We start from the raw sequence: 27246 nt of genomic DNA on the forward strand, positions 1-27246 counted from the left end.
AATTTCTTTTTTGCCATGAGTATAGCATATTTTATTTTATTATTTAATTTAATTTATTTATTTAGAGACAGAGTCTTGCTCTGTTGCACAGGCTGGAGTGCAGTGGCATTATCCTAACTAACTGCAACCTCAGACTCCTGGGCCCAAGTAATCCTCCCACCTCAGCCTCTGGAGAAGCTAGGACCACAGATACACACCACCATGCCCAGGTAGGTTTTTTTGTTTGTTTGTTTTGTTTTTGTATTTTTCATAGAGATGGAGTCTTACTGTGTTGCCCAGGCTGGTCTTGAACTCCTAGGCTAGAATGATCCTCCCGCCTCAGCCTCCCAAAGTGTTGAGATTATAGGCGTGAGCCACAGCACCCGGCAAGAATAGTGTATTTTTTAAAAATCTATTTAACATAAGTTGTAAAAACTTACACTGTATAAGTACTCTATAAATGTCTAAATTTACACAAATCTCTAAAGATTTTTCCCAAATCACAGTCTTCAAATTTAAATTTCAGTTTTATTGTGAGTCAAAGCACTAAGAATAAACAAAGGCTCAGCACATTTTACATACTATTGGAGAAAAAAGGAGTTAAAAACATGGCCCATGTCATCAATTAGTTTCCAATCTTTCTAGCAAAGCATAAAAAAGCAAGTAGTTGTCTGCGCTAACTGTAAGGCCAGAGTGATTTCAGAAATATGAGGCATCTATATTAAGAGTTGGAATAACTGGAAAAAGTCTCATTCTGGCTATGGGACTTGAACCGAACTTTGAAGATGAGAGAATTTAGAGGGGAGGGAAGCAGTAAAGTCATTTCAGCAATATGCCAACACCTGTGCAGGCATTAAAGCAAGAATGTGCTTGGTATTGTGGGGAAAGTGCCTAGGTAGTTTTCTCTGCCTGAGGCAAGTGTATGTTTTAGGCATTAATGGGAAATAAAATTTATACATCTTTGGGTAGAGTTGGCTTACGGAGAGCTCTAGCTTCTCAGAAAGAGAAGCTTGGACTTGATACTCTAGGCAATGTAGATTCTTAAGCAGGATGAGTAGTGACATGATGAAAATCATGTCTTTCTTTATTATTAGAAAGATTAATCTGGTAGGCACATATAAAATAGATTGGAGTAGGATGACCTATACTGGGGTAGTAACAGTGAGAAGGAAAGAAAAAGAGTGAAAGTAGAGAGAATGGTTAAAACAGAAAGACTTAGGAATAGTATAAGTATAGGGGATGAAGTGGAGGACAGAGTCAAAGGTGCGTCTTAGTTTTTCTAGCCTACATGCCTAGAAGAATTGATAAAGTTGATAATGCTGTGCAAGACACTTTGCTAATTGGTTGATGCTAATGCAAACCATATTTCTCTACCCTTTATCTACCTCCTAGGTATCATCTTTGCTTCCCTAGTATATATAATATATATAACATTTTTTATATATTAGGAGTTTTTCCTTAGCCATTTATTTTATTTTTTCTTATTTATATTGGTAAATAACCAATCCCCAATTCTCCCTGTTCTCCATGCTATTTCTCTTTTATTTTTAACTTCTTGAAACTTTCCTCTAACTAAATTTTCATATCTTCTTCTTCTATCTCCCACTATTATTTCAAATCTGTTAAATCTCATATTCCCAATTATTACTTGAAGCCATTAGGGAGTTATCTTTGTACCGACCCAGCACAGCACAATGTGGAGTAGAAGTTAATCATCAGGTACCATGGGGATCTATAATTAAATTGAAGATGATGATAATAGTCAAAGATGTCCCCACATCTTTTGTCTTGTTTTTCTGACATTTATTTATGCCATCTCCTTCTCTTAGGGAAACTACATGAGTTGACATGCTTAAGAATGATCTTATAAACTTCATAAAAATATTATATGCTGAGCCACAGTGCAATGTCCTTTTCTTATAAAAGGTAAAACACAAAATCTTCTAAGGTTCATTCAGTGAAGGTTCTAGAAGAAAAATCTCTAGGAGGAGAAGCTGACTAAACTACCTTCATTTTTCCACCTTTACTCAGCTTCCCTTGGGAAGATTTGTGCCGTTACAATTTGAATTATGCTGGGCACTAAACTCTGGTCCAAATATGAACAATATTTAGGTGGTTATTTTGAAAACTTCATTAGATATTAGAATAAAAGAAAAATTAAAGAAAATAGCAAAGAAAATCAAGCATAAAAGATACAAGTTTTGATGATGAGATAATTATAACTATACAGCAACCCTAAAGAATTAATTCAATTTTGAAAGCGTGGTTTCCTTCCCTTTCATGTTCCTGCCTCCATATGACAGGGCATCTCATTTACCATCACAAAAGAACTGTTTTCTTGACATAATGACTCATTCTTGGGCCAAGGCTTAGGAGCCTGGTTTGAACTTCTCAGACTAATTAAGATCTTCCCACCCAGTTCAGGTTTTAGCCTGAGGTATACTACTTATCCATTGTGTTTTACTGGAATTACAGTTGACACAGTTATTTATCCAAAACTTTCTTACTGAGGTTAACAGATCTGAGCATTTCTCACTGAGGTTAACTTCTTGAGTATTCTGTGAGACAGTGACTTAAAGGACTATCATCATCATCATCATCATCATCATCATCATCATCATCATCACAAAATGGTATGAATCATTATCACCATAGTACATACACAGTGACAACAGAGTAGTCCTTTCATAGAAACACATAGGGAATGAAGAAGGAAAAAATATCCTGGGGTAGACAGTTATGACCTCCTACCCTCTGAGTTAGGAAAGTGTTTAATCATTTTTTATTTTTTCTAAAAAAAAAAGAAAGTTAAATTAAAATGTTCATTTGGGCCAGGCATGGTGGCTGACGCCTGTGATCCTAGCACTTTGGGAGGCTGAGGTGGGTGGATTGCTTGAGTCCAGGAGTTCGAGGCCAGCCTGGGCAACATGGCGAAACTCCGTAAAAAAAAAAGTTCGTTTGCATGTGAGCTAGAATGTGAAGTAATGTTTCATCGATTCACTTAGCCAGATAGATTTAAATTTTTTCAACATTTATGTTAAAAGCTAAAAGCAATAGAAAAAATTCTTCGACATTTTAAATGAAAATAATATTCCTATACCTAGATATTTTTCTTTCACATGTCAATATTTTAGGGTCAAAACATTGCCTGTCAATTGTAGGCTTATTATCAGGGCTTATTGATTTTAAATTAAATTCAACAAATATTCAGTGGTGTAAAAGACACTACGCTAAGAGAATAGACAAATATAAAGAAAAATAAGACATTTTACATATTTTATTTTTCTTTTTAATTTTTTTTTGAGACAGGGTCTCTCTTTGTTGCCCAGGCTAGAGTGCAGTGGTGTGATCTCGGCACACGGCAACCTCTGCCTCCTGGGCTCAAACTACGCTCCAACTTCAGCATCCCAAGCAGTTAGGACTATGCACCTCCATGCTTAGCTAATTTTTGTATTTTTTTGTAGAGACAGGGTTTTGCCATGTTGCCCAGGCTGGTCTTGAACTCCTGGACTCAAGGGGTCTGCCAGCTTCAGCCTCTCAAAGTGCTGGGATTACAGGAGTTAGCCACTGTGCCCGTCTGACATTTCACATGTTTTTAAGGAGTTCATAATAATCCAGTGGAAAAGACAGAACTACTATTAGAACTAATACTTTGGAATGTTATTTTTTAAGGTTTGAGAAAGATAAACTGTAGTAGTTATTTGAACACTTACTGTTTATTGAATCTGCTTTCAATAAAATCTGCTTTTAACATATTATTAATTATCACCTCTATTTGCTATGGTAAATTTAACTTTACAAAGATCCTTCCTTCCCTTCATTATTAGTAGTACGTTTAATAGAGAGAAAAATCAATAGATGAGTGCTAATGATCTTAATTTATAAATAAAATGTTGCATCATAGATAGCTGATTTTGCTTTCTTATTTTGCAGTGCAACAATTCAAGGATAATTTTTGTTAATATTTCAGGTCAATCATATTTGAATTAAAAATTTAAATTAAAAAATTAAAATGCCAGCCATCTGTAAATCTACAAACAACAGTTGTACTGTGAAGCCTTTATTATTAGAGACATATCAGATTACCCAATTTCAAGTCATAACATAAATTTCAAGTCATAACATATGTAAAATACATAACACTTGGTTTCCATTAATAAAATATTTTGTATAGAAATAGCAAAATATTTTTACATGAAGTAGTGGGTCTGTCATCACTTCCATTTGCAAGGGATGAAGACTGCCAATATTAAGTCAGGTTTACAAGAGCATCTTGGCTTGTAATAGTTAGGGAAGCAATAAAGAGGTCAAGGGAGCAGTTATAAAAGAAATGAATAGAATATGTTTTCCAAGGTGCCACTTGGGGAAAAACACTTTGATAGATCCAAAGGAAATAAGAAACTTAAATAGATATTTTCAAGGCTAAAAAAGCTACTGATGGAGGAATAAATATAATCATCAAACACAGCTATTAGAAAATCATATTGGAGGCTGGGCCGAGGTGGGCAGATCACCTGAGGTTGGGAGTTTGAGACCAGCCTGACCAACACGGAGAAACCCCGTCTCTACTAAAAATACAGAATTAGCCAGGTGTGGTAGTGCATGCTTGTAATCTCAGCTTGGGAGGTTGAGACAGGAGAATCGCTTGATCCAGGGGCAGAGGTTGCAGTGAGCCAAGATCAAACCAGCCTGGGCAACAAGAGTGAAACTCCGTCTCAAAAAAAAAAGAAAGAAAAAGAAAAAAAAGGAAATAATATTGGCCTCAAACTCATTCTGAAAGCAGAAATGGGATTCTGTGGGCTCTTGTTTTAGGGAGTGAAGTTGCTTGAGTGAACCCAGGGATTCATTGCTTATTTTGTTACTCTCACCTTAGGGCAATTCTAAGAGCTGTAATATTCCCTTCCACCCATCTATACACTTTTTTCAACCACCTAGTTCCACTTTCTAAATATATATCGCTGAATGCATGCTAAAACTATTTTATCCTTCATTGAGTGCTCTCTGTTGCAGCTCAGCACTGAGTATGAATCTAATGTCTTTAACTTCAAGAGACTTATAATATACTTAGGGAGGCAAGACTTATATCTATATGCATAAAACATACAGTAGGCCGGGAATGGCGGCTCATACCTGCAATCCCAGAGCTTTGGGAGGCTGAGGCCAGAGGAGTACTTGAGGCCAGGAGTCTGAGGCCACCTTGGGCAACATAGTGAGACCTCATCTCTACTAAAAATAAAAAATTAGCCAGACAGGGTGGTGCATGCTTGTAGTCCCAGCTACTTGGGAGGCTGAGATGGGAGGACTGCTTGAGCCTGGAAGTCCAACACTTCAGTGAGCTATGATTGCACCACGGCACTCAAGCCTGGGCAACAGATTGAGACCCTGTCCCTAAAAAAAAATAATAATAAATATTAAAAAACAAACAAAACAAGCAAACAAAGCAGGTCGAGGCAGTTTTTATAGAAACTGACATTGTGACCAGGTGCAGTGGCTCACACCTTTGGGGGCCGAGGCAGGCAGATCACTTGAGGTCAGGTGTTCGAGACCAGCTTGGCCAACATGGTGAAATCCTATCTCTACTAAAAATACAAAAATTAGCCAGGCATGGTGGTGTGTGCCTGTAATCCCAGCTACTTGGGAGGCTGAAGCAGGAGAATCGCTTGAACCTGGGAGGCAGAAGTTGCAGTGAGCTGAGATCATTCCACTGTACTCCAGCTTGGGTGACAGAGTGAGACTCCATCTCAATAAATAAATAAATGAATAAATAAACTGACATTGGTAAGAGGTTGTCTTTAGCTGGGCCTTAAAGACAATGGAGTGGACACTGTCTGTTGGCTCCATAGCTAACGTTCATTACTTGCCTTCCCATTACTAACAGCGTCCAGACTTTAACTTGGATATATATGCTTTACCATAAGCTGAAGTACTTTAGGGAAAGCTGATCCCACTTCAAACTTCATTGGGGGAGGGGGGGTTGGGGAGGGTGCTGTGGCTTAACATTGGTACATTCAATTTCCCCTGCTTACATCATTTTTCGGTTGGGGGTGGGGATGGGGAATGGGAAGGGGAGAACATGACCCAACCAGGGTAAATTTCAGGACCCTTGTTTGAAATGCCAGCTAAGAAATGTCTGGGAAAACACCAGGAAGAGAAAACATCTCTGTTCCTCCAACACCATGTTGTATGGATGTGAAGCCTGGAACCAATAGAGTCATTTTGTTAGATGTAAGCTGAGGGCCAAGGAAATATATGGAGGAGGTTACTGCCAAGATACCTGCAAAGAAACAGAAGTAGAGCCACTGGATCAAGCCAATGTGAAACCTGTCTTACTGCTGGACCAATATATTTTCTTACTGTTTAACTCAGTTTAAGTTTTGTTGGTTTGTTTTGTTTTATGTAGTTGACAGCCTTCTGATTTAGATGGGTACATTTCAAATAAGTAAAGAAGTTAGAGTGTTCCAGAAACAAGCAATACTCAAGAAATGCAAGTAAGTTAGAAAGCCCTGGAAGATAAAAAGTATAACAATATTTTGAAGATGGAGAGTGTATACAATGTAATGGTAAAGTGTAAAAAGTGTACAAAAAAAAAAAACTGGTTCAGAGGCAGATGCAGAAAAATGTAAAACTTGAGCTATGGATTTTGGACCTTTTGTAGGCAAGGTCAGTTAATGGGTTTTGACTGGGGAATGTAAAAACAATAAACATTTACTGACTACTTATGTGCTGGGCATGATACTTATCTCATTTAATTATTGCAATATTTAACAAAGTCCTATAATTTTTCCTGTTTTGCAAATGAGGAACATGCTTAGTACTGTGGCTACTAAGTAGTAGAGCTGACATAAAACCCCTGCATTTGACCTAGAGCAGGCACTCTTAACTAATGCTTTAGTCTGCCTCATAATAAAAGTGGTGTTTTTAAAAGATTAATTTGATAGCAGCATACCGAATAATTTGGAGGAGAAGGGCAGAAGAGATTGAAGCAAGGGAAAATAGTTCTGGCATAAAATTTTAGTACAACTGAAATATTACAAAGAAATAACTGATGTATTAATATCTGATAATTGATAGTATATAGGAATTGATTAAAAATAAGAAAACCATAAGGAATAATCATGGATGTTTTTGACATTCCTTCCTTGGGAGATTTGTGGAAAATGATGACACCAATGACAGAAAAATGGAAGTCAGAGAAAGAATTGGTTTTTTGTTGTTGGAGGAGATAGTGTATAAACTTTGTTTTAGATATATTCAGTTTGAGGTGATAGTGAAACCCTCAAGTATACGTGCTATATAGACAACTGGAAATGAGTAACTGAAAATGGAGATACAGTTTTAGATATTAGCTTCATTAAAATAATAGTTGAAACCATAATTTTATCATTAACCTTAAAGTGAAGGTAAAACAAAGTGAGGGCATCATCATTATTTTTTAAAAATTTCCTGCAACCTGCATCCATCTAGGGTCCTTTTGGTTGTTTGCAAAAACTTTTGTCATCTACTTGGGAGGCTGAGGCTCAAAAATCTCAAAAAAAAAAAAAAACCTTTTGTAATATTTATAGTGAACTTGGGTAAAAATTCTCCAATATTGTCTCATGAGTGAAGAAATGATAAGAAATAACATGTTTATGGTTGTACCTTATCATGGTCATCAAGTCAATACATGCTTATATATTATAACAGGAACTCTATTTACAAAGTAAATAATTCCTATGGATGTATTGTTTTAACAGTGGGGTGGTCAGAGTCCTTCTATTTCACTTTTGGTGCTATTTATTTTTTCAAAGATTCTCATCTATAGTTTTACGGTAAAATCTGGATATATCTCAATCGTCTCTTCGTAACATTTTAAAAATTCTATTTTCCCCCATTTTTTGTGACTACATTGAAAATATAAAATTTACCACTTTCATGCTACTATTTTTTTTCCTTATGCTATCTCTATGTTATTTTCATTGTGATTCTGAAATCAACATCATTTGCTCACTTTTACGCTTCACATTATATACATATATATTGAGATAGAGTTTCACTCTGTCGCCAAGGCTGGAGTACAGTGGCACGATCTCAGCTCACTGCAACCTCTGCCTCCCAGATTCAAACGATTCTCATTCCTCAGCCTCCTGAGTAGCTGGGATTACAGGCACGTGCCACCACACCTGGCTAATTTTTGTATTTTTAGTAGAGACGGGGTTTTGCCATATTGGCCAGGCTGTTCTGGACCTCCTGGCCTGAAGTGATCTGCCTGCCTTGGCCTCCCAAAGTGCTGGGATTACAGGCGTGAGCCACTGCGCCTGGCCCACAGCATTATTTTTTTGTGTGTGAAAAAAAGTACTTAAAATATAAAGATTTCAAAAATTAGTTGATGTTAACGAAAACTAAAAAATAATACTTTCTGTCTACCGACAGAATTAAGTATTATGATTACTTCCCAGCATCTATTTCACCCTTCCCTATTATGTGGCAACCATGTGGTTTTGTTGGGTCAAGCCTATCAAGTAATCCCATTCCCTTGCTACAGAGATAGTTTCAGGTTAGTCAGACTTAAGTTATCAGAGCATGGCCTGCCCTGGCCACAGAGATGAATAAAAGGTGCTCAAATCAGTGCACAGTTCAGAACTTCTATTGAATGGATACAGGAGTAGACTAGCTCAGATGTGGAAAGGCTCTGTTTTTGTCAGCCATATTATGTCCGTGAAAGGAATCACTGTTAAAATCAATACCATGGACAGCGAAGTACAGAACCAGAATGAAACTGAGTCCCTGACAAAACAACTAGGCTGCTGGATTAATCAATTCTGATTATCTATTTCTGAATTTTCTAGTTACATGAGCCAATAAATTTCCTTATTGTTTGTCATTTTATGTTGAATTTCCTTTATATGTTACTGGAAGTGTCCTAAGAGGTAGAACTTTCTTTTTCTATTGATAAGCTAACCGTTGTTATACAGGAAAGCCCTGTAGATTCCAACTTTACACCTCTATACTCAGTTCTTCCTTCTTGACTAAGCTACTCATGGCAGTTGCACAAGCCTTTGAAATTGAGCTTTATTTATCCCTTACTTACATGCGAGGAGTATGTCTGTTATCACTCTCACACTTACTTACAAATGAGCTCATTCCCTCAGGGGTGTTATGATCTTCTGGGATTTCCAAAGCATGATGTTGTTTCTTAAGAGAAAATCATGTTGTTGAGCCTGCCAAGATTTCCCTACCTTCAATATGGTTTACAAATATTTCCATTTCTTAATTCATTGACCATCACATTAAAAAAATTAAAGTATCTTACAAGAAGAAAAATATACATTTTAAAAGAAGTAAACAAAAAATAAAGACAATGGGATGTTTTCCATGTCAACTCCTTGCAATACAGATGCCTAACTAATCCTCTGTCAGTGCTGTTCAATAGAAATTTCTTCTAAGGTGAAAGTATTTTATATCTGCACTATGCAAAATGGCAGCCAGTAGTCACATATAGCTATGAGCACTTAACATGTGATTAGTGTAACTGAGGAACTGAATGTTTAATGTTACTTAATCTTAATTAACATAATAAATTAATATATGTTTAAATTTCAATAGCCATATGTGGTTAGTATGGCTATGGCTAGTGCTACCATGTTAGACAACACAGCAGATCAACCCTAGAATATTGCAGGGTTAAATAAGTGGCAATTGAATGCTTTAGCCTAAGAAGTGTACTTCTACAGTTTTTTTTAATCCTTGAGATGTTGTTCAATGTGCATTTAATGAGGTTTTGTTTTGTTTTCTTTCTTTTTTTTTTTTTAAGAGACAGTGTCTCACTATCTTGCCTAGGCTGGAGTTGAACTCCTGGGCTCAAGTGATCCTCCCATCTCAGCCTCCTGAGTAGCTGGGACTACAGGCGAGAGGCACACCTGGCTTATTTAGTAAGATTTTATTAACTTAAATCAAATTGAGACTACTGGATTACTGTGTGGGCTCCTCTCTCTCCTTCACCTATCACAGGTGCCTGGTCACCATGTCCTATTCATCCTACATCTTAAATACCTCTTAAAGATATCCCTCCTTTCCATCTTCATCGCCACTGTTTACTTTTGATTGACCTTTATTATTGCTTCTAATATTTCTCTTTATACCACTCTTGGTTCTTTCCATTTCACTTCTATCTCCTCATAGAATAACCTCCTTAAAAACAATCTCACCATAACAGTTCCTTGCTGTAGAATACGCTTCCCCCATTCAAAATGTGCCCAAGACCAGTAGTATAGGCATCAGTTGGAGCTCCAGAGAAATGCAGAATCTCAGCCTCCACTTCAAACTAACTGGATCAGAATCTGCATTTTAACAAGATCTAAAAAGGTGATTATTTTGCAGATCCAAGAAGCACTGTTGCAGCATGAAGTCCAGACTCCTTAGCATATCTTGGAGGGTCTACATCATTTGTTCCATCCCTGTTTCCAGCCTCATCTCCAGCAACTGCTCCTTCTGAGCCTCTTCAAACCTACACTCTGGCCGGGCGTGGTAGCTCACGCCTGTAATCTCAGCACTTTGGGAGGCCGAGGCGGGTGGATCATGAGGTTGGGAGTCTGAGACCAGCCTGGCCAACATGGTGTGAAACCCTGTCTCTACTAAAAATACAAAAATTAGCCGGGCATGGTGGCACGCACCTGTAATCCCCGCTACTCGGGAGGCTGAGGCAGGAGAATCGCTTGAACCCAGGAGGTGGAGGTTGCAGTGAGCCGAGATCATGTCACTGCACTTCAGCCTGGTGACAGAATGAGATTCCATCTCAAAAAAAAAAAAAAAAAAGAAATTCTTACTGATCGCTTTATAGAGGATTTTTATTTTACAAGGGGAAAACTGAAGCCTTCAAAGTTGAATGACTTTTCCAAAATTATTGGCATGGTAACATTTTAGGCATCCCATAAAATATGCAGCTAATAAACATGATAAACTTATTTTTCTTTCTCTGGTATTGGGATGAACTAAATTTCTCCCCACTAGTAAGATAAAGAGTCTAATAATAAAGTTGGGTTATTTCTTGATTTCTTCTGCTAATCCTTTCTTTACTCTTCCCTTCTGGGAAACGACAGGGCTTTTTTCTATCTCCCTTTCACTTTAGTGTTATATGATGCTAATCAGAAAGATAGTGAAGTAATTAGGGATGCAGTACCATCAGTACACAGCTGATAGTAAGCTTTGCATCTCCTTTCATCAGATCTAGGATGAGGTTTCTTGAATTTCATAGTGTCTGGCAGAGTAAAGGACATGGAGGAAAGCAGTTGGATCAGGCACCATCTAGATAAGATTAAATCAATCCTCGTAGGCACAGGGAGACATTTGAAGCATACAGCAGTCAGTCACACTGTGGAAGATAAACCCACCTTTTGTTTCAGAAAGCCACAATTGTGGGAAATCTTGGATTGCAGGCTATTCCTAATTTCCCAGATTTTGCCCCAGATTTCTATAGTCACTTCCTATATGATTTTACATAAACAGTGATTACTTTTTTTTCCAGTTGGGAAGCTTGCTATGACTTTATCTTCTTGCACTGAATATCAGGCCTATGTTGATTACTTCTATATCAATTATAATGCTTTTCTTACAAACCCCTGGTAGTTTGACTCAATTTTTTTTTGCCATGAATCTTTATTAGAAGATGGGCTCAGTATTCCTGGTATTCCTATTGTTAATAGTTATTTCTGAATTCCAGCTGGTGTCAAAAATCTTTTCCTGGGGAGAATATCAGAGTGATTTATTCTTTTCTAGTGGGGAATTCATTAACTTAATTTCAACCAACATTTATTAAATGTCTACATGTAGTATTGCAATTACAGAATGGTCATGACATACACCTTTGCTTTAGGAATATATTGTCTAGATTTTAAAGGTTTTCTACACCCATTACATATTGTGCATCTGAGTCTAATTCATGTTACACTAAATTTAGCAAGACTATGTAATGTGAAGTGCAAACTGGGATACTGTGGGGAGTGAAAGGAGTTGTAATTAATAATCATACCTGATCAACAGATTAAATAAAGACTGCCTTGGGAAAACTGAGATAGTGTCAGACATAGTGGAACATACAGTCACCTTAACTAAATATCAGTTTCTGTTATACTTGTATTTTCACATTGTACGTATGAGCTATTAGGGACCACGTTGGGTTAAATACAACTACTTCATGATGCCTATTATATGCCAGGCACTACAATAAAAGTGTGCTCAGATTTTAGTTGGGGAAACCAAATATACATATACAATCATTGAGCAAATGCATATAGCGGAACGAATACTGGACAGGGAGCCAGGAGACCTAGATTTGAAAATTAGCCTTGAATTTGAAGCACTCCCTTTGGTCACATCATTTAACCCCTCTGAGGCTCAGTTTTCTTACCTGTAAAATGGAATGATACTAATTTTTCACAGAATGAGAAGGTAAAAAAAGGTGACAGCACTTGACACAGTATGTGTCAAATAATGAATGCTTGATAAAGGGTTATCTGAATTTGCTGATGTTCTAGTTTAATGAAAGGCAACCAGAAAGGAAGCTAGAAGACTCAATCTCTTTGTGAAAACTTATTATGCGATTTTTTTCTGTCTTCCATTGCCAGTCCTGCTAGTCATATTATTTTGAAGCAAATCTCAGATATCACATCATTTCATCCAGAATTATTTTAGTATTTATCACTAAGGATTTCTTATTTTTAATATCATTACAATACCATTATTATCCTAAAATTAACAATAATTCCCTATTATCCTCAAATACCTACTGTCCAAATTTCCAATTCTCTTATAAAAGTTTTTTCCAGTCTTTTAAAAAAATTCAGAGTCCATAGGCCAGGCACAGTGGGAGGCCAAGGCAGGAGGATCGCTTGAGACCAGGAGTTTAAGATTGGCTTGGGTAACACAGTGAAATCCTGTCTCTGCAAAAAAATTTTTTTAAAAATTAGCCAGGTGTGGTGGTACCTGCCTGTGGTTGTAGCTACTCAGGAGCCTGAGGCCAAGAGGACCACTTGAGCCCAGGAGGTGAAGGCTGCAGTGATGCAGTGAGCTATGATTGTGCCACTGCACTCCAGCTTGGATGACAGAGCAAGACCCTGTTTCTAAAAAAAGAAAAGAAAGAAAGCAAAAGAAAAAAATTCAGGTTCTAAATGAAATTTCATGAATTATTTGCACTTGGTTGATGTCTTTTAATCTTGTTTTAACTATATATCCCCCTTGCAATATGCTGAAAAAACTGGGTTTTGTCATGTAGAATGTTCTCAAGTGTTCCACAGACGGCAATCTCCTGGTGCAGTTTAATACATTCCTCTGTCTCCATTATTTCCTGTAAATTGATAGGTGAAACTAGAAGATGTTCAGTTTCAGATCTGATTTTGTTTTATTTTTAGCAAGACAACTTCACGGGGTGGGGGTGTTGTGTTCCTCTATCAGGAAGCATACAATGCCTGGTTGTCTATTTTCTTTGATGTTAACAGCTGTTGTTTAATCGATATTGAATATCTAGGTCCATTTGTTCATTAGGAGTTTTAAATTTATTTCTTATCTCATAAAATTCACTTGTTTTACTTCTGTAAGCAGTCAGAGTTGTAATTAAGATAAAGATGTAGAAAACGCTTATCCACCATGATCAATTAGGCTTCATCCCTGGGATGCAAGGTTGGTTCAACATAGCGCAAATCAATAAATGTGATTAATCACATAAACAGAACTAAAGACAAAAACCACATGATTATCTCAATAGATGCAGAAAAGGCTTTCAGTAAAATTCAACACTCCTTTATGTTAAAAACTCTCAATAAACTAGGTTTGAAGGAACATACCTCAAAATAGTAAGCGTCATCTATGACAAACCCACAGTCAACATCATACTAAACAGGCAAAAGCTGGAAGCATTCCTCTTGAAAACTGGCACAAGACAAGGACGCCCTCTTTTACCACTCCTATTCAATATAGTATTAAAAGTCCTGGCCAGGGCAGTCATGCAAGAGAAAGAAATAAAGGGTGGAAGAGAGAAAGTCAAACTATCCCTTTTGGCAGACGACAGGATCCTATACCTAGAAAACCCCATAGTCTTGGCCCAAAAGCTCCTTAAGCTGATAAACAACTTCAGCAAAGCAAAGTCTCAGGATACAAGAATCAATGTACAAAAATCACTAGCATTCCTATTCACCAACAGCCGAGAGCCAAATCAAGGAACACAATCCCATTCATAATTGCCAAAAAAGAATGAAATATCTACAAATACAGCTAACCATAGGTGAAAGATCTCTATAAGGTGAACTACAAAACACTGCTCAAAGAAATCAGAGATGATACTAACAAATGGAAAAACATTCCATGCTCATGGATAGGAAGAATCCTTTTGTTAAAATGGCCATACTGCCCAAGGCAGTTTAGATTCAATGCTATTCCTATTAAAATACCAAAGACACTCTTCACAGAACTAAAAAAAACTATATTAAAATTAATATGGAACCAAAAAAGAGCCCAACTAGCCAAGGCAATCCTAAGCAAAAAGAACAAAGCTAGAAGCAGCACACTATACCCAACTTTAAACTATACTATGCGGTTACAGCAACCAAAACCACATAGTACTGGTACAAGAACAGACACACAGGCCTATGGAACAGAATACAGAACCCAGAAATAAGGCCACACATGTACCTGACAAAATCTGACAAAAACATGCAATGGGGAAAGGACTCTCTATTCAATAAATGGTACTGGGATAACTGGCTAGCCATATGCAGAAGACTGAAAGTGGATCCCTTCCTTACGCCATATACAAAAATTAATTCAAGATAGACTAAAGACTTAAATATAAAACTCAAAACTATAAAAACCCTGGAACACAACCTAGGCAATACCATCTTGCACATAGGAATGGGCAAAGATTTCATGATGAAGATGCCAAAACCAATTGCAACAAAAGCCAAAATTGACAAATGGGATCTAATTAAACTAAAGAGCTTCTGCACAGCAAAGGAAACTATCAACAGAGTGAACAGACAGCCTACAGAATGGGAGAAAATTTTTGCAAACTATGCATCTTATAAAAATCTAATATCCAGCATCTATAAGGAACTTCAACAAATTTATAAAGAAAAAAACCAAAGCATCCCATTAAAAAGTGGGCAAAAGACATGAACAGACATTTTTCAAAAGAAGACATATATGTGGCTAATAATCACATTAAAAAAAGTTCAGTATCACTGATCATTAGAAAAATGCAAATCAAAACCATGAGATGCCATCACACACCAGTTAGAATGCCTATCACTAAAAAGTCAAAAAATAACAGATGCTGCTGAAGTTGCAGAGAAAAAGAAGCGTTTATACACTGTTGGTGGGAGTGTAAATTAGTTCAACCATTGTGGAAGACACCATGGCGATTCCTCAAAGACATAAAAAAAGAAATACTATTTGACCCAGCAATCCCATTACTGGGTATATACTCAAAGGAATAGAAATTGTTCTGTTATAAAGACATGGAATCAACCTAAATGCCCACCAATGGTAGACTGGATAAAAAAAAAATGTAGTACATATACACCATGGAATACTATGTAGCCATAAAAAAGAATGAGATCAGGTCCTTTATAGGAACAGGGATGGAGCTGGGGGCCATTATCCTTAGCGAACTAACACAGGAACAGAAAACCAAATACTGCATGTTCTCACTTGTAAGGGAGCTAAATGATAAGAACACATGGACACATACAGGGGAACAACACACACTGGGGCCTTTCGAACAGTGGAGGGTGGGAGGAGGGAGAGGATCAGAAAAAATAACTAATGGGTACTAGACTGAATACCCAGGTGACAAAATTATCTGTAAAACAAACTCTCAAGACACAAGTTTACTTATGTAACAGACCTGCACTTGTACACCTGAACTTTTTCTCTTTCTTTTTTTTTTTTTTTTTTTAGAGACGGAGTCTTGCTCTGTTGCCCAGGCTGAAGTGCAGTGGTGCCATCTCGGCTCACTGCAACCTCTGCCTCCCGGATTCTAGCAATTCTCCTGCCTCAGCCTCCTGAGTAGCTGGGATTACAGGTGCACGCCGCCACGCCTGGCTAATTTTTTTGTATTTCAGTAGAGATGGGGTTTCACCATGTTGCCCAGGCTGGTCTCGAACTCCTGAGCTCAGGCAATCCACCCGCCTCGGCCTCCCAAAATGCTAGGATTACAGGCATGAGCCACCACGCCCACCATACCCCTGAACTTAAAAGTTAAATAAAAAAGGATAAAGATGTAATTAAGAAAATAATAACATCAGTTATGCTACGTCTCTACCTCTAATAGAGTCCTATTTCACTTTACAGACGTGCTTATTGATTGCTAGGAGGGAAGCAAAAATAGAAACAACTTCATAAAGCTATAAATGAAAGATGAAGGCTGGGCAAGGTGGGTCATGCCTGTAATCCCAGCACTTTGGAATGCCAAAGTGGGTGGATCGCTAGAGGTCAGGAGTTTGAGACCAGCCTGGCCAAAATGGTGAAACCCTGTCTATACTAAAAATACAAAAATTAGCTGGACTTAGTGGTGGGCACCTGTAATCCCAGCTACTAAGGAAGCTGAGGTGGGCAACAGAGCGAGACTCCGTCTCAAAAAAAAATAAAAAGACAATTATTATGTTCCCACTTTTAATATGAATAGCTCTATGAGTTTTATGACATAATAATAAACTTCCTATATTGCTAAATACACAAAAAGTAATTAATAATGCTTACCTACACTAACATCCATTAAGTTTTTCATTATTTTTTGGCCTTGAATTCTAATAATTAAATTTTACTAATCTCTAGCTTCTTCTCCAGGAACAAACAATGTATGTTTCTCTCTGAGGTTGTGCTCTTTGGTCATCACTAATATAATACTATTATTTTCATTAAAATGAAATTATAGTCCTATAACCAATAGCCATATACTTTGAGTTGCTTCTACAATAATGGTGATTAACTTTGGATGAACCAGTCATATTCTCTCACCCAATTCCTGGTCAAGAAATAACATGTTGTCATCTGATAACTAGCAAAGATTAACAGTCAGCTGTGGCCACTGCACTGACTGACTCACTCAGGGATTTAAACCATGACCATGGCCTCATTATCATGCTGTTATAATCTACTGAGCAAAATAGCTACAAAAATAAACTCTGAAAGCAGGAAGCAAAAAGTTCTGTTATTTGTGTCTCCAGGCCCAAACCATTATGCATCTGTGTCCACTGAGTATTCTACTAGCAGGCATTTTAGACATGGGTGAAGAACTGAAGGCAGGATATCCTCCTGAAAATCAAGGCTGATCATGTCAGTTCTCTCACTAAAAAACCTCCACTGTCTAATGATATAAGTTCAAATTCTTCAGCACAGCATATAAGATTGTAGCATAATCTTATCACAACCAATTTCTCCAGCTTTATCTTTTGCTACAACTCTTTGCCTCCCTTTCTTCATACTCTAACAATTGTAATTTTCTCATTATTTTGTGACTGCTCATATATTTTTTCAGTATATATTTATTGAGTCTCTATAATGTATGAGACACTCTGATAAGCCCTGGGGAAACTGAAGTTGAAGGCACATTACTTGATCTTAAAGAATTCACGGTCCAGTTGAGGAGACAAACAAGGAAATAAATGGCCACAACACACTGTGACAAGTGCTATCTATAAGCACGGTAGGTATACTGGTATGACAGTCTAGGGAAAACATGTGGAAGAAAGGGAGAGGGAGGGATGAATATATGGTGAAGACAAAGAAATTAACTAAGAAAGTTATGAGAGAGGGAGTAGAAAAGGTGATCTAAGCTGAGGGAATAGAAAGAGAGATGAGACAATTCACATATTCAGTAAAGTGCAGGTAGACTGTCATGGCTGAAGAGGAGGATGTGTTTTGTAGGCTGTGTTGGAGGCAACACTAGAGAGGTAGACAGCAACTTAATCCTAGAGGAATCTGTACAGTTTGGCAAATACTTTAGATCTTACTTATTTGCACTGCTTTTCCCTTTTTTGAGAATGCTTTTTCCCTTTTGCTGCCCAACTTATACAAATATAATAATGTCAAATCCTCTTTCCAGAAATTTATTGAACAAATATTTGTTGGAACACCTACTATGTGCCATGTATTGTTCTAAGTGTTTGGGATACATTAATAAAATGCATACTCTGTCCTTGTGCTTATATTGAAGTACAAGGAAGTAGATGATAAATATAATAAACTGGTATATATTTAACTTGGAGTAAAAATACTGTTGTCAGAGAGAGTGGTAAGTGCTGTGGGAAAAAGAAAAAGTAGGGTAAGGTAAAGAAGATCATCATAATGACCAGGCAGGGTGTGGGGCAGGTAGGACTATTAAATAAGATGGACAACTGAGTAAAATTTGAGGAAGAGGGATTTAGCCAAGTGAGTATCTTAGTGAAAGGTATTCTAGGCACAGGGAACAGCTCGAGGAAAGCCTAAAAAGTACTAGGAGATGAAGTCAGTGATCATGTGGGACTTGTAAGCCATTTAAAGAACTCTTGTGAGTAAAGTGGGGAGCCACCTTGGGATTTTGACCAGCAGTGTTTTGACTTAATGTTTTAAGAGGCTTCCGGTTTGTGCAGTGTTGAGAAGAGACTATAGAGCTGCAAGCACAGAAGCAGGGAAACCTGTTATGAGAATCGATAGAAATGCCATTGAAGTATATTTACGTGCACTAAGGGGTGCTGCAATGATTCTGAGCATTGTGAAACACCCAGCTTTTGCAGCAGAGTACTAGGTCCTCAGTAAATTCTCGTGAGGTAACTATTTTAGTTTGTGACTTCAGATATACCTCCTAATACTTATTTACTAGATTACAAGTAGCCCTTACACATATGTAAAAATGAAAGTTCACAGAATCGTACACTTCAAGAGCCTTTAGAAACTGCAGAAAGGACTTGCCGTTTTTTGTTTGTTTGCTTGTTTTTTATTTTTTGGACTCTGTCACCCAGGCTGGAGTGCAGTGGCCTGATCTCAGCACACTGCAACCTCTGCCTCCCAGGCTCAGGTGATTTTCCTGCCTCAGCTTCCAAACTAGCTGGGATTACAGGTGTCTGCCACCAGGCCTGGCTAATTTTTTGTATTTTTAGTATAGACGTGTTTTCACCATGCTGGCCAGGCTGGTCTTGAACTCCTGACCTCAGGTGATCCACCCGCCTTGGCTTCTCAAAGTGCCGGGATTCCAGGCATGAGCCACCATGCCCAGCCTGTTTGTTTTTTATCTGTATTTATTTATTTTTTTGAGAGAGAGTCTCGCTCTGTTGCCCAGGCTGGAGTGCAGTGACATGATCTTGGCTCACTGCAACCTCTTCCTCCAGGGTTCAAGTGATTTTCCTGCCTCAGCCTCCCAAGTAGCTGAGATTACAGGCACCCACCATCATGCCCGGCTAATTTTTGTATTTTAGTAGAGACGGCATTTCACCATGTTGGTCAGGCTGGTCTTGATCTCCTGACCTCAGGTGATTCACCCACCTCGTCCTCCCAAAGTGCTGGGATTACAGGCGTGAGCCACCATGCCCAGCCAGCCTGTTTTTTAAGACAGGGTCTCATTCTGTCACCCAGGCTGAAGTGCGGCGGAGCAATCATAGCTCACTGTAGCCTTGAACTCCTGGGCTCAAGGGATCCTCTTGCCTTGGCCTTCCAAAGTACTGGGATTACTGGTGTAAACCACGGTGCCTGGCCAGGACTTGCATTTTGGGATTAGTTTATGGCCTGTCAAGACCTTGAAAATTCAGTGATGAAGACAGCTGTTACTTCTAAAGTTAAACAAGAATATTGGTTTTGACTCAACTTTAAATGTGTTCACACACCGAGGGACAGGCCAAAGTAAAAGATAGTGCTGTACAGGACAAAGTCAGATGTGATGAAGATTTTAAGTAAAACACTGTACCAAAACAAACAAAACACCTCTAAGATCCATACTGTAGAAAGACCGAAAGACAGAGATCTTGTGAATACATTTTACTTTCTTTAGTTCTGAGCCCAGCAATTTTATGTCAAACTGGGGCAAGTACTTTGAAAAGTAGTTCATTTACGCTAAAGCCAATTTAAAAATTCTATGATATATATTCTATGTATGCGATATATAAATACTGTGACAAATTTTTACTTCGTCTAGGTGTGTGAATAACAGTGGAAGATGGTTTAAAAGACTTCCTTCCACTCCTAAGTAGTCCCTTTAATAGGAAAAACACATCTAGTTGTAGTAAAAACTGTAGAAAGGAAACACCATAACAGTAACCCCACTCACTTCTGCTTCATTCCTGTAAAAAGTCATATGTTCCAGTGAAACTGGCTCATGCCCACTGTATTCATGAGCTGGCACTGTCTCCAGGTAGGCGAAGCATGGGTGGGGGTGCAGGGAAACACAGCCTCAGGCACCCAGCATGCTAACCATATGACTGCTAGAAAGCAGTGCAGGGCCCAGGGGGTGACCCTCTACTGTAAAGGAAGCCAAAATCGTCTAATTTGGACCATGAGTTTGAAGTTCACATTTTATAGACTCAACTAAGCTATTTTAACCTCAAAAAGCTTAAACCTCAGAGCAGTGTGTATATTCTGGCTTCTGGTTCTCCTTGGGTTGATAGCTGGGGGTGGGAAGTGGTGTTTGTTTTTTCTAATCTGGCACAGAAATAGTTGAATAAGGTAGACTGTTCCACCCATTCCTTTTGATTATTTTTAGTTCTGCTCTCCTTTCTTCTAAAGGAGCAGTTAGTGGATTTTAGCTGCACTTAGGTTTTCCTAAGCGAAAGTCAAAGATACACGTAATCACTGGTACCTGTCATTGCATACGAGAGGAAAGTATGGATAGTAAACGTCAATTTCAATTTCAGGTAAAAAATTATGTTCTCTTTAAAAGTGTTGGTTTTAGTTGTCGCTTTTTTTTTTCTTAGTTTGTCACTTTTTTTTTCCTTCTCTGTTATCTATTTTGCAATGCATATAGTGTAGTTCTCAACATTTGCTATACCTTAATCACTTGGGGAACTTTCAAACTATATTCACAGCCAGGGTCCTAACACCAGAGTCTCATTCATTTGACCTATGGGCCCAGGTGGTATTTTAAAAAAGTGACCCAGTGAATCTTTAACTCAGATGACTGGAAAAAAAAAAGTGAGCCAGGTAATTTTAGCGTGCAGCTAGGGTTGAAAACCAGCATGGTTTCAAAGTTGCTTAAAAATATCTAGGTTCTAGTTCCAGCCCTGCCACTTACCAGCTGGCTGTTCTTGGTGGTCTTCTGTTTCCCATAGGATGATGAGGTTGGATTAGAAATTCATAAAAATTGTTGAACTCTACAACAAAATGAAATAAACTTGGATTCATATAATTTCATCTGGTTTGCTCAGCTCCAAAGAGATGAAAATGGAATTATCTGGAGTATGAGAGTGTTGTTTGAAACAAGTGAATAATAACTTAAAAAACAGCTCTTAAGTAAACTTTTCCCTCTTCCCAATTACAAGGCATGGGAGAAAAGAAAAATAGACATTTAAGCTTAGAAATCACAGGAGACTTCCAGGGCTGCTTTGCCTGTCCCCAGCTCTCTTCAATGAGGGGAGCTAGTCAGATGGTACCTGGGGAACAGAGGGAGGAGGGAGAGCGCTTACTACACACCAAGAATGTAAATATAATATAAACCCCAAAGGCTTACGTTACTCATCAGACCACAATATAGCCTGGTACTAAGCAGCGCGCGTGTGGAAGGCTGGGTGGGGTGCGCACACACGCTCACTCGTGTGCGTACACACACACACACCCCAGCTCAGTCACCCACATTGCTCGCCCAGGGCGCCCGGAAGAGCTGGCGAGCCCGCCCAGCTCTGTTCACCCGGCCCCGCCCCGCCCGCCCCGGGAGGGCTCTCGGGGCGGCGCCGAGCCCCGCGCAGAGCAAAGGACGGCGGCGGCCACCTCCATTCTCCAGCCGCTGGTTTCTCGTCTTTCCTCGTCCTCTTTCATTGAACCCATCTCCGTGCTTCGAAAATCTGACTCTAACCCGATCTCTTCGCGTCTCCGCCTCTTCTTTCTAGAGTGAGCGCCAAAAAGGGCCTGACAGACATAAGCCTTTGGCCTCAGCACCGGCCCAGCCCCTGTCTCTAGACGATTCTTACTCCTTTCACCCTCACAGCCTCCAGTGGTCGCGTCATCTTCGCACCCTCCCAGCCAACCCTAACTCACCTCGTCTCTCTTCGCGCTGTCCCGCGTCCTCCCCTCAGGATCCCTCCGCACATTCTCAGCGTCCAGCGCGGTTTTCCACAACTTCCTCACGCCCGGCTCCCCTCGCCCTGTCCCCGCCCTCGACACCACCTGCGTTCCCCACTCGCTCCAACCTCCCTCCCCCGCTATCCCCTCTTGCGGGCCTACAGCACTCTGCCCCTTTCCTGGCCCCCATCCCTGACACCCCAGGGACCCTTCCTACCTCCTCACGTCCCCCCTCCTTCCAGGATCCCGCCCTGACACTTCGGGGGCCCTCCCGCTACGCGCGCTCTTTCTCCTCAGGTCCTGACACCTGGGCGCCCCCTCCGCGTCACCCGTCTTCAGCTCCAGCCCCGACTCTCGGGCGCCTTGCCACTCTTACGCTCCCCGCCCCGCCCCGGTCCCTCAGGCGCCCCCACTCCCCGCCTCTACCTCCCTACCTGCCACACCTGGCACCCCTGCCCCCACCCCTGCTCACACTCTTCCCCCCGCCCCCGACACCTCGGGCGCCCCCTCACACGCTCGTATTCTCCACACTTCCGTCCCCGAAAACTCGGGCACCCTCTCCCTTCACGCTCAGTCTCCCCTCCCTCCCCGCCCGGCCCCGGACCCAGCCTGGAGATCGCACTCGGGAGGGGCGGCTGCCGCCCGCGGGGCGCCCGCGGTGCCCGGGCCTGGGCGGCGAGGAGGTGACGCCGCCCCCGCGGGAAGAGCCCGGGAGGCGGAGGGGCGGAGGAGGTGCTGGCGGCGGCAGTGAGCGGCGGCGGCGGCGGCGCAGGGCGCGCGGGCCCTCCGCGCCGACTCCATGGACCCAAGGGGCGGCGGCGGCGGCGGCTGAGCGACCCTGGGCCGGGCGCGTGATGAGGAGGGGCCGGCGCCAGACCCCGCTGCACGTCGGAGCTCGCCTGGATCCGAGCGTTGGCAGCAGAAGGGCCCTGGCCCCGGGACTCTCTGCCGCTAGCCCCCGTCATATCTTCTCTGCTTTCGCTTCTCCACTCTAGCCCGGGGTGGGGTGGGGGTGTGGAGTTGGGGTCTCCGCGGCGGTTTCTGGCCCCGGGGCCCTCTCCCGGGTGTGCCTGGAGGAGTTCTCCCTCTGTGGCGCGCGGCAGCCCTGTGACGCGTCAGCCGGCGGGACGGCTGAGTTGCTTCTCCGGGAAACCGTCCCCGCTTCCTCACGACCCTCCCCGCTCCCGCCTGGGTGCCCCTCGGGCCGGCAGTACTCCGCCTCCGGGCGCTCGAAGCGAGTTCCCAGGGGGCTGGTTCGCAGGCACCCCTTCCCCTCCGAGGCGGCGCGTGCGCTCCCGGCCCTGACCGCGGCCGGACACACTCGCGCCCCAGTCCGCCTGTCACCCTCGCGCCCCGGTCCGCCTGTCACCCTCCCGCCTGCTCCCTCCAGTCACCCTCCCGCCTGCTCCCTCCAGTCACCCCACCCTTAGCTGTCCCCACCACCTTACTCCACCACCCTCCCCCGCCTCTCCGCGCACTCCGCGTCCCGGCCTCCAGTTCCCCTTTCCCTTGAACCGCTCACTTCACAGCCCTTCGCCCCCGGGAAAAAGAAACATTTTCCGAAGCGCACTCCTCAGCCCTCCCTCCCCACGCGCTCGCCCTCCCCTCCCCTCCCCCTGCTCTTTCTTGGGGGAGGGGGGCTGTCGCCTTGGATTGAAGGCCATTGATTTGTATGTATTTGTCCCAGCGCTGGAGGCTGCCCCAGCCGCCGCGCCGGTGCCGCCGCTGCCAGTGGAGTTGCCTCCCCGCTTCCCTAGAGTGGTTCGGCTCCACCAAACATGTCGGCTCCTGTCGGGCCCCGGGGCCGCCCGGCTCCCACCCCGGCGGCCTCTCAGCCGCTTCTGCAGCCCGAGATGCCTGACCTCAGCCACCTCACTGAGGAGGAGAGGAAAATCATCCTGGCCGTCATGGATAGGCAGAAGAAAGAAGAGGAGAAGGAGCAGTCCGTGCTCAAGTAAGGACCTGGCTCCATATTCCCGCCTCTCTCCCTGCCCTCCGCCCCCTCGGCCGCTGCCCTGCGGCCGCCTGCGCGCCCCAGTTCGCCGTCCTCCCTCCCGCCGGCGGCGCCCAGGCCACGAGGGCTGCGGCCAGCGCCGGCCGCCCGGGATGTTTTCTGGGTGTCTGAGAGCAGGGGTGTGTGTCGGGGAGGGAGGGCGCCTAGGCCGGCTGAGGTGAGGGTGGCGAGCCTTGGGGCGGTGTGATTTTCCCTGGAGCCTTTCTGGATTTCCCCGCTGGTCATCTTGGCTCCGGGGCCCCAGCGGGACTGGGGCTGAACCCAGGCTCTGCGCGTACCCTCTCCTTTCCCGCCGCGCTGAGGCAGTGACTGGGGCACAGAATCCAATATGGCCGTGCACAGGTGCTCCCTTGGCCGGACCCGGGCGAAGGCGCGCTGGCAGGGGATGCGGACGCCACCCTGGTCCCACGCCTCCGCGGGGCGGCTCTACCAGCAACGCGGGACAGAGCAGGGCTGCCCACGGTGGCTGCGAGCAGAGGGCGGCGGCGCGGGCGAGGGGCCTAAGCTCTGTAGCGTCTCGGGTGGGTGTGCGTCCGCCGCCATCTTCCAGCCCCTCCCCCTCGGCGAGTGCTAACACCCTGTACTCTGCTGCTGTTCCTGTTTGCAACTAGTAAATCTGTTTAATCCTGAAGAGACTCCAGTTCCTACCATCACTGCAGTTTGGGATGCTCCCTACCTTGTGAAATTCTACTATTCTTGCTCACAGTCTTGGCAGGCCGGGTTTTTCTTAGGGTGGGAGGAGTGAAAGCAGCACCCAAGCATCCGTTTACCGGCTCTGGAACTTCAGCACCAGGGAACTGTCCAGACGGGGTTATCTTTAGCTCTGAGACTCCTTTTCTGGTTAGTCTAGCAAAGAGATTTGTTTCTACAAGGTTTGCTTTTGAATGTTTTATGGTTATTTGATTTCTCAGTTACTTTGTGAAAGAGGTTATTCAGAAGATGTGTAACCTTTTTATGTTTTTCCAACTTGGCTTTTTTCTTTTTACTTGAAATGAGTTATTCAGATGATTCTTTTGCGTTTTATCAAGTATACGTTTCCCATATTCTCCACAGAAATATACAATTGAAAGTGTAGAGTTCCTCTATGAAGGAACTAATACACTCACCTCTATTCAGGTACATTTTAAAAGCAGGTTGTTGAATTTAGTAGTCTTTCATGTACTTATAAAGAAACATTTCATTGTCAATAGGTATATATTTTCATATTTTAATGAAAAATACCACTTTAATTTATAGTAGCAAACATCAAATATTCACAAATCTTAGAGAAAGATACTATTTCTCACAAAATATTGAGTGGCTAAAAGAGCAAATATATTCCTGAAATAACTGAAATTAAGAATGTCTTCATGAAAGCTAATTTCTGGCATTGAATACTTATTTGGGAATGTTATTTATTAACAGCCTTGGGATATGAAGAAATTAAGAGACTTAAGCAGTTTAATCCAACTAATAGAAGAATGAAGCATTATTTTTAGAAGCTTTTTGAGCATACTTCTTACTGTGCTTAACTTTTTTTTGTATACTAACAATGCCAAGCTTTTGATGACTTGCAGTTTGATATTTAAATATGTGAACTTATGCCTTTTACTATAATTGCTAAAAATCAGTGCGGCCAAACTGATGCTCCAGTAAAATGTAGTTTTATTTTTTTGACTTACCTGTTTAAATATAAAATGTGTTTTTATTTCTTCATCGTAGAAATACTATGTGGCTAGTTCACGTAGTTCTAAGTTTATTGTTTTAATATAGAAATTTAAGTGGACTTTCAAGTATTAGGATTATTCAAAATGAACAGTATGTTAGGAAGATGTTGTAAAAGGGTTTTTCAGGTAGCTACATATGTATATATTATATCTGTATGTAAACCTACATACTATTCAAATACATATAGTATTTACGTATTCATATTTCCATAGTTTAGATAGAAACAGATGTTCTCCAAATACATATTCATACAATCTATAAAATTACACTGATGAAAAATATATATTCAGATTTCTTTTAAATATTTATTTGCATTGCTACCTAACTTAGTCTTAGAAAGGAGTCGTACCTCAAAATGGCTTTCATGGTTTCACAATCCTTGTTGTATTTATTTTAACAAAAAGTTATTTGGAGGTTAAAGCATAATATATTTGGACATTTGGTTTTAAATGTTCTTAATTTTTTTTTAATGAAAGAGTAGGCAAGGAAATGAGGAAATGAATAGACTTTATAATGGAATTATGGTAATGAGAGACAAATCATTTTGAAGATCTTGACAGTTTACTAAATAATACATTATCAATATTGGGTATTAAATAACAAATACATAAGAAAAATAATACTAACATTCTTCAATGGTTACTATTTCCCATGAAGTTTTAGGGTTCACTTACCTAGTCATTACTATCCTTTGTTTCTTTTTAGTGCTGTTCATTACATTGGAAATTAACATATATTTTAAGAGTAGAGAGAAAAATAAACTGAAATTTAAATGCATGTCTGCTGCCTTTTAACATTTATGTTAAAAAATACGTTTGATGTGTGAAGATATTGCAATGGTTAGATAAAAGTATTTTTGCATGATTTATGACTTTCAATGTTCATATTAAGTATTCATGCAAAGTGGAGAAAAAGAATTTGAACCTTATTAATATATAGATGACAATACCTAGGTGCATATAATTTATAAGTAAATATGCATGTAGTAAAAGATTCATGCTTGAGATATTTTTAATAAGAGACTGAGTGATCAAAACTGAGACCATTACTGTTATCTCTCACCTTAGGAGGCTGAATAATTAAAAACTATTCCTAATTATTAGTAATTTCTTCAAAGTCCAGCTGAACATCCACATAGGAAGTCTATCATCATCAAATAATACCATTTTACATATGAGCGAGGTACTATAATTTTGGAAGCATTTAAAAATTTCAGTAGAATCCTAATCAATAATTACTTTAAAAAAATCCTTTCATGTATTCCTGTAGCAGTTTAAATTTGGCTAATTCAATTTATCAGTAAAATTTATAATGTCCTTTTACTGACTAACTTTTTTTCA

General features: G+C 40.9%; 1 protein-coding gene and 1 long non-coding RNA gene across 42 annotated transcripts in view; one reads left to right on the top strand and one right to left on the bottom strand.

Moving 5' to 3' along the window:
* Positions 1-21645, bottom strand: part of LOC116813503 (uncharacterized) — a 54952-nt gene extending 33307 nt beyond the window's left edge. Inside the window, exons 1-3 of one of the 2 annotated variants that reach the window (XR_009214815.1) lie at positions 21203-21645; positions 10629-10749; positions 159-6253 (exon numbers count right to left, since the gene is read on the bottom strand). This is a non-coding gene — a long non-coding RNA (uncharacterized LOC116813503). Of the gene's footprint in view, positions 1-158; positions 6254-10628; positions 10750-21202 lie in introns of those variants that run through there. The other variant, XR_009214816.1, reaches the window with a different exon arrangement.
* Positions 21646-22929: 1284 nt separating this feature from the next.
* Positions 22930-27246, top strand: part of RIMS2 (regulating synaptic membrane exocytosis 2) — a 748462-nt gene continuing 744145 nt past the window's right edge. For 6 of the 40 annotated variants that reach the window (XM_032760178.2, XM_058443850.1, XM_032760182.2 and 3 more), the window contains exon 1: positions 22934-24139. In XM_032760178.2, the coding sequence (XP_032616069.1) occupies positions 23964-24139 (176 nt within the window). In that variant the 5' untranslated portion in view covers positions 22934-23963. Of the gene's footprint in view, positions 24140-27246 lie in introns of all 40 variants that reach the window. The other 34 variants (XM_058443861.1, XM_058443856.1, XM_058443855.1 and 31 more) reach the window with 11 other exon arrangements.

Source organism: Hylobates moloch, unplaced genomic scaffold (genome assembly GCF_009828535.3).
Source record: "Hylobates moloch isolate HMO894 unplaced genomic scaffold, HMol_V3 SCAFFOLD_9, whole genome shotgun sequence".
NCBI classification, from domain to species: domain Eukaryota; kingdom Metazoa; phylum Chordata; class Mammalia; order Primates; family Hylobatidae; genus Hylobates; species Hylobates moloch.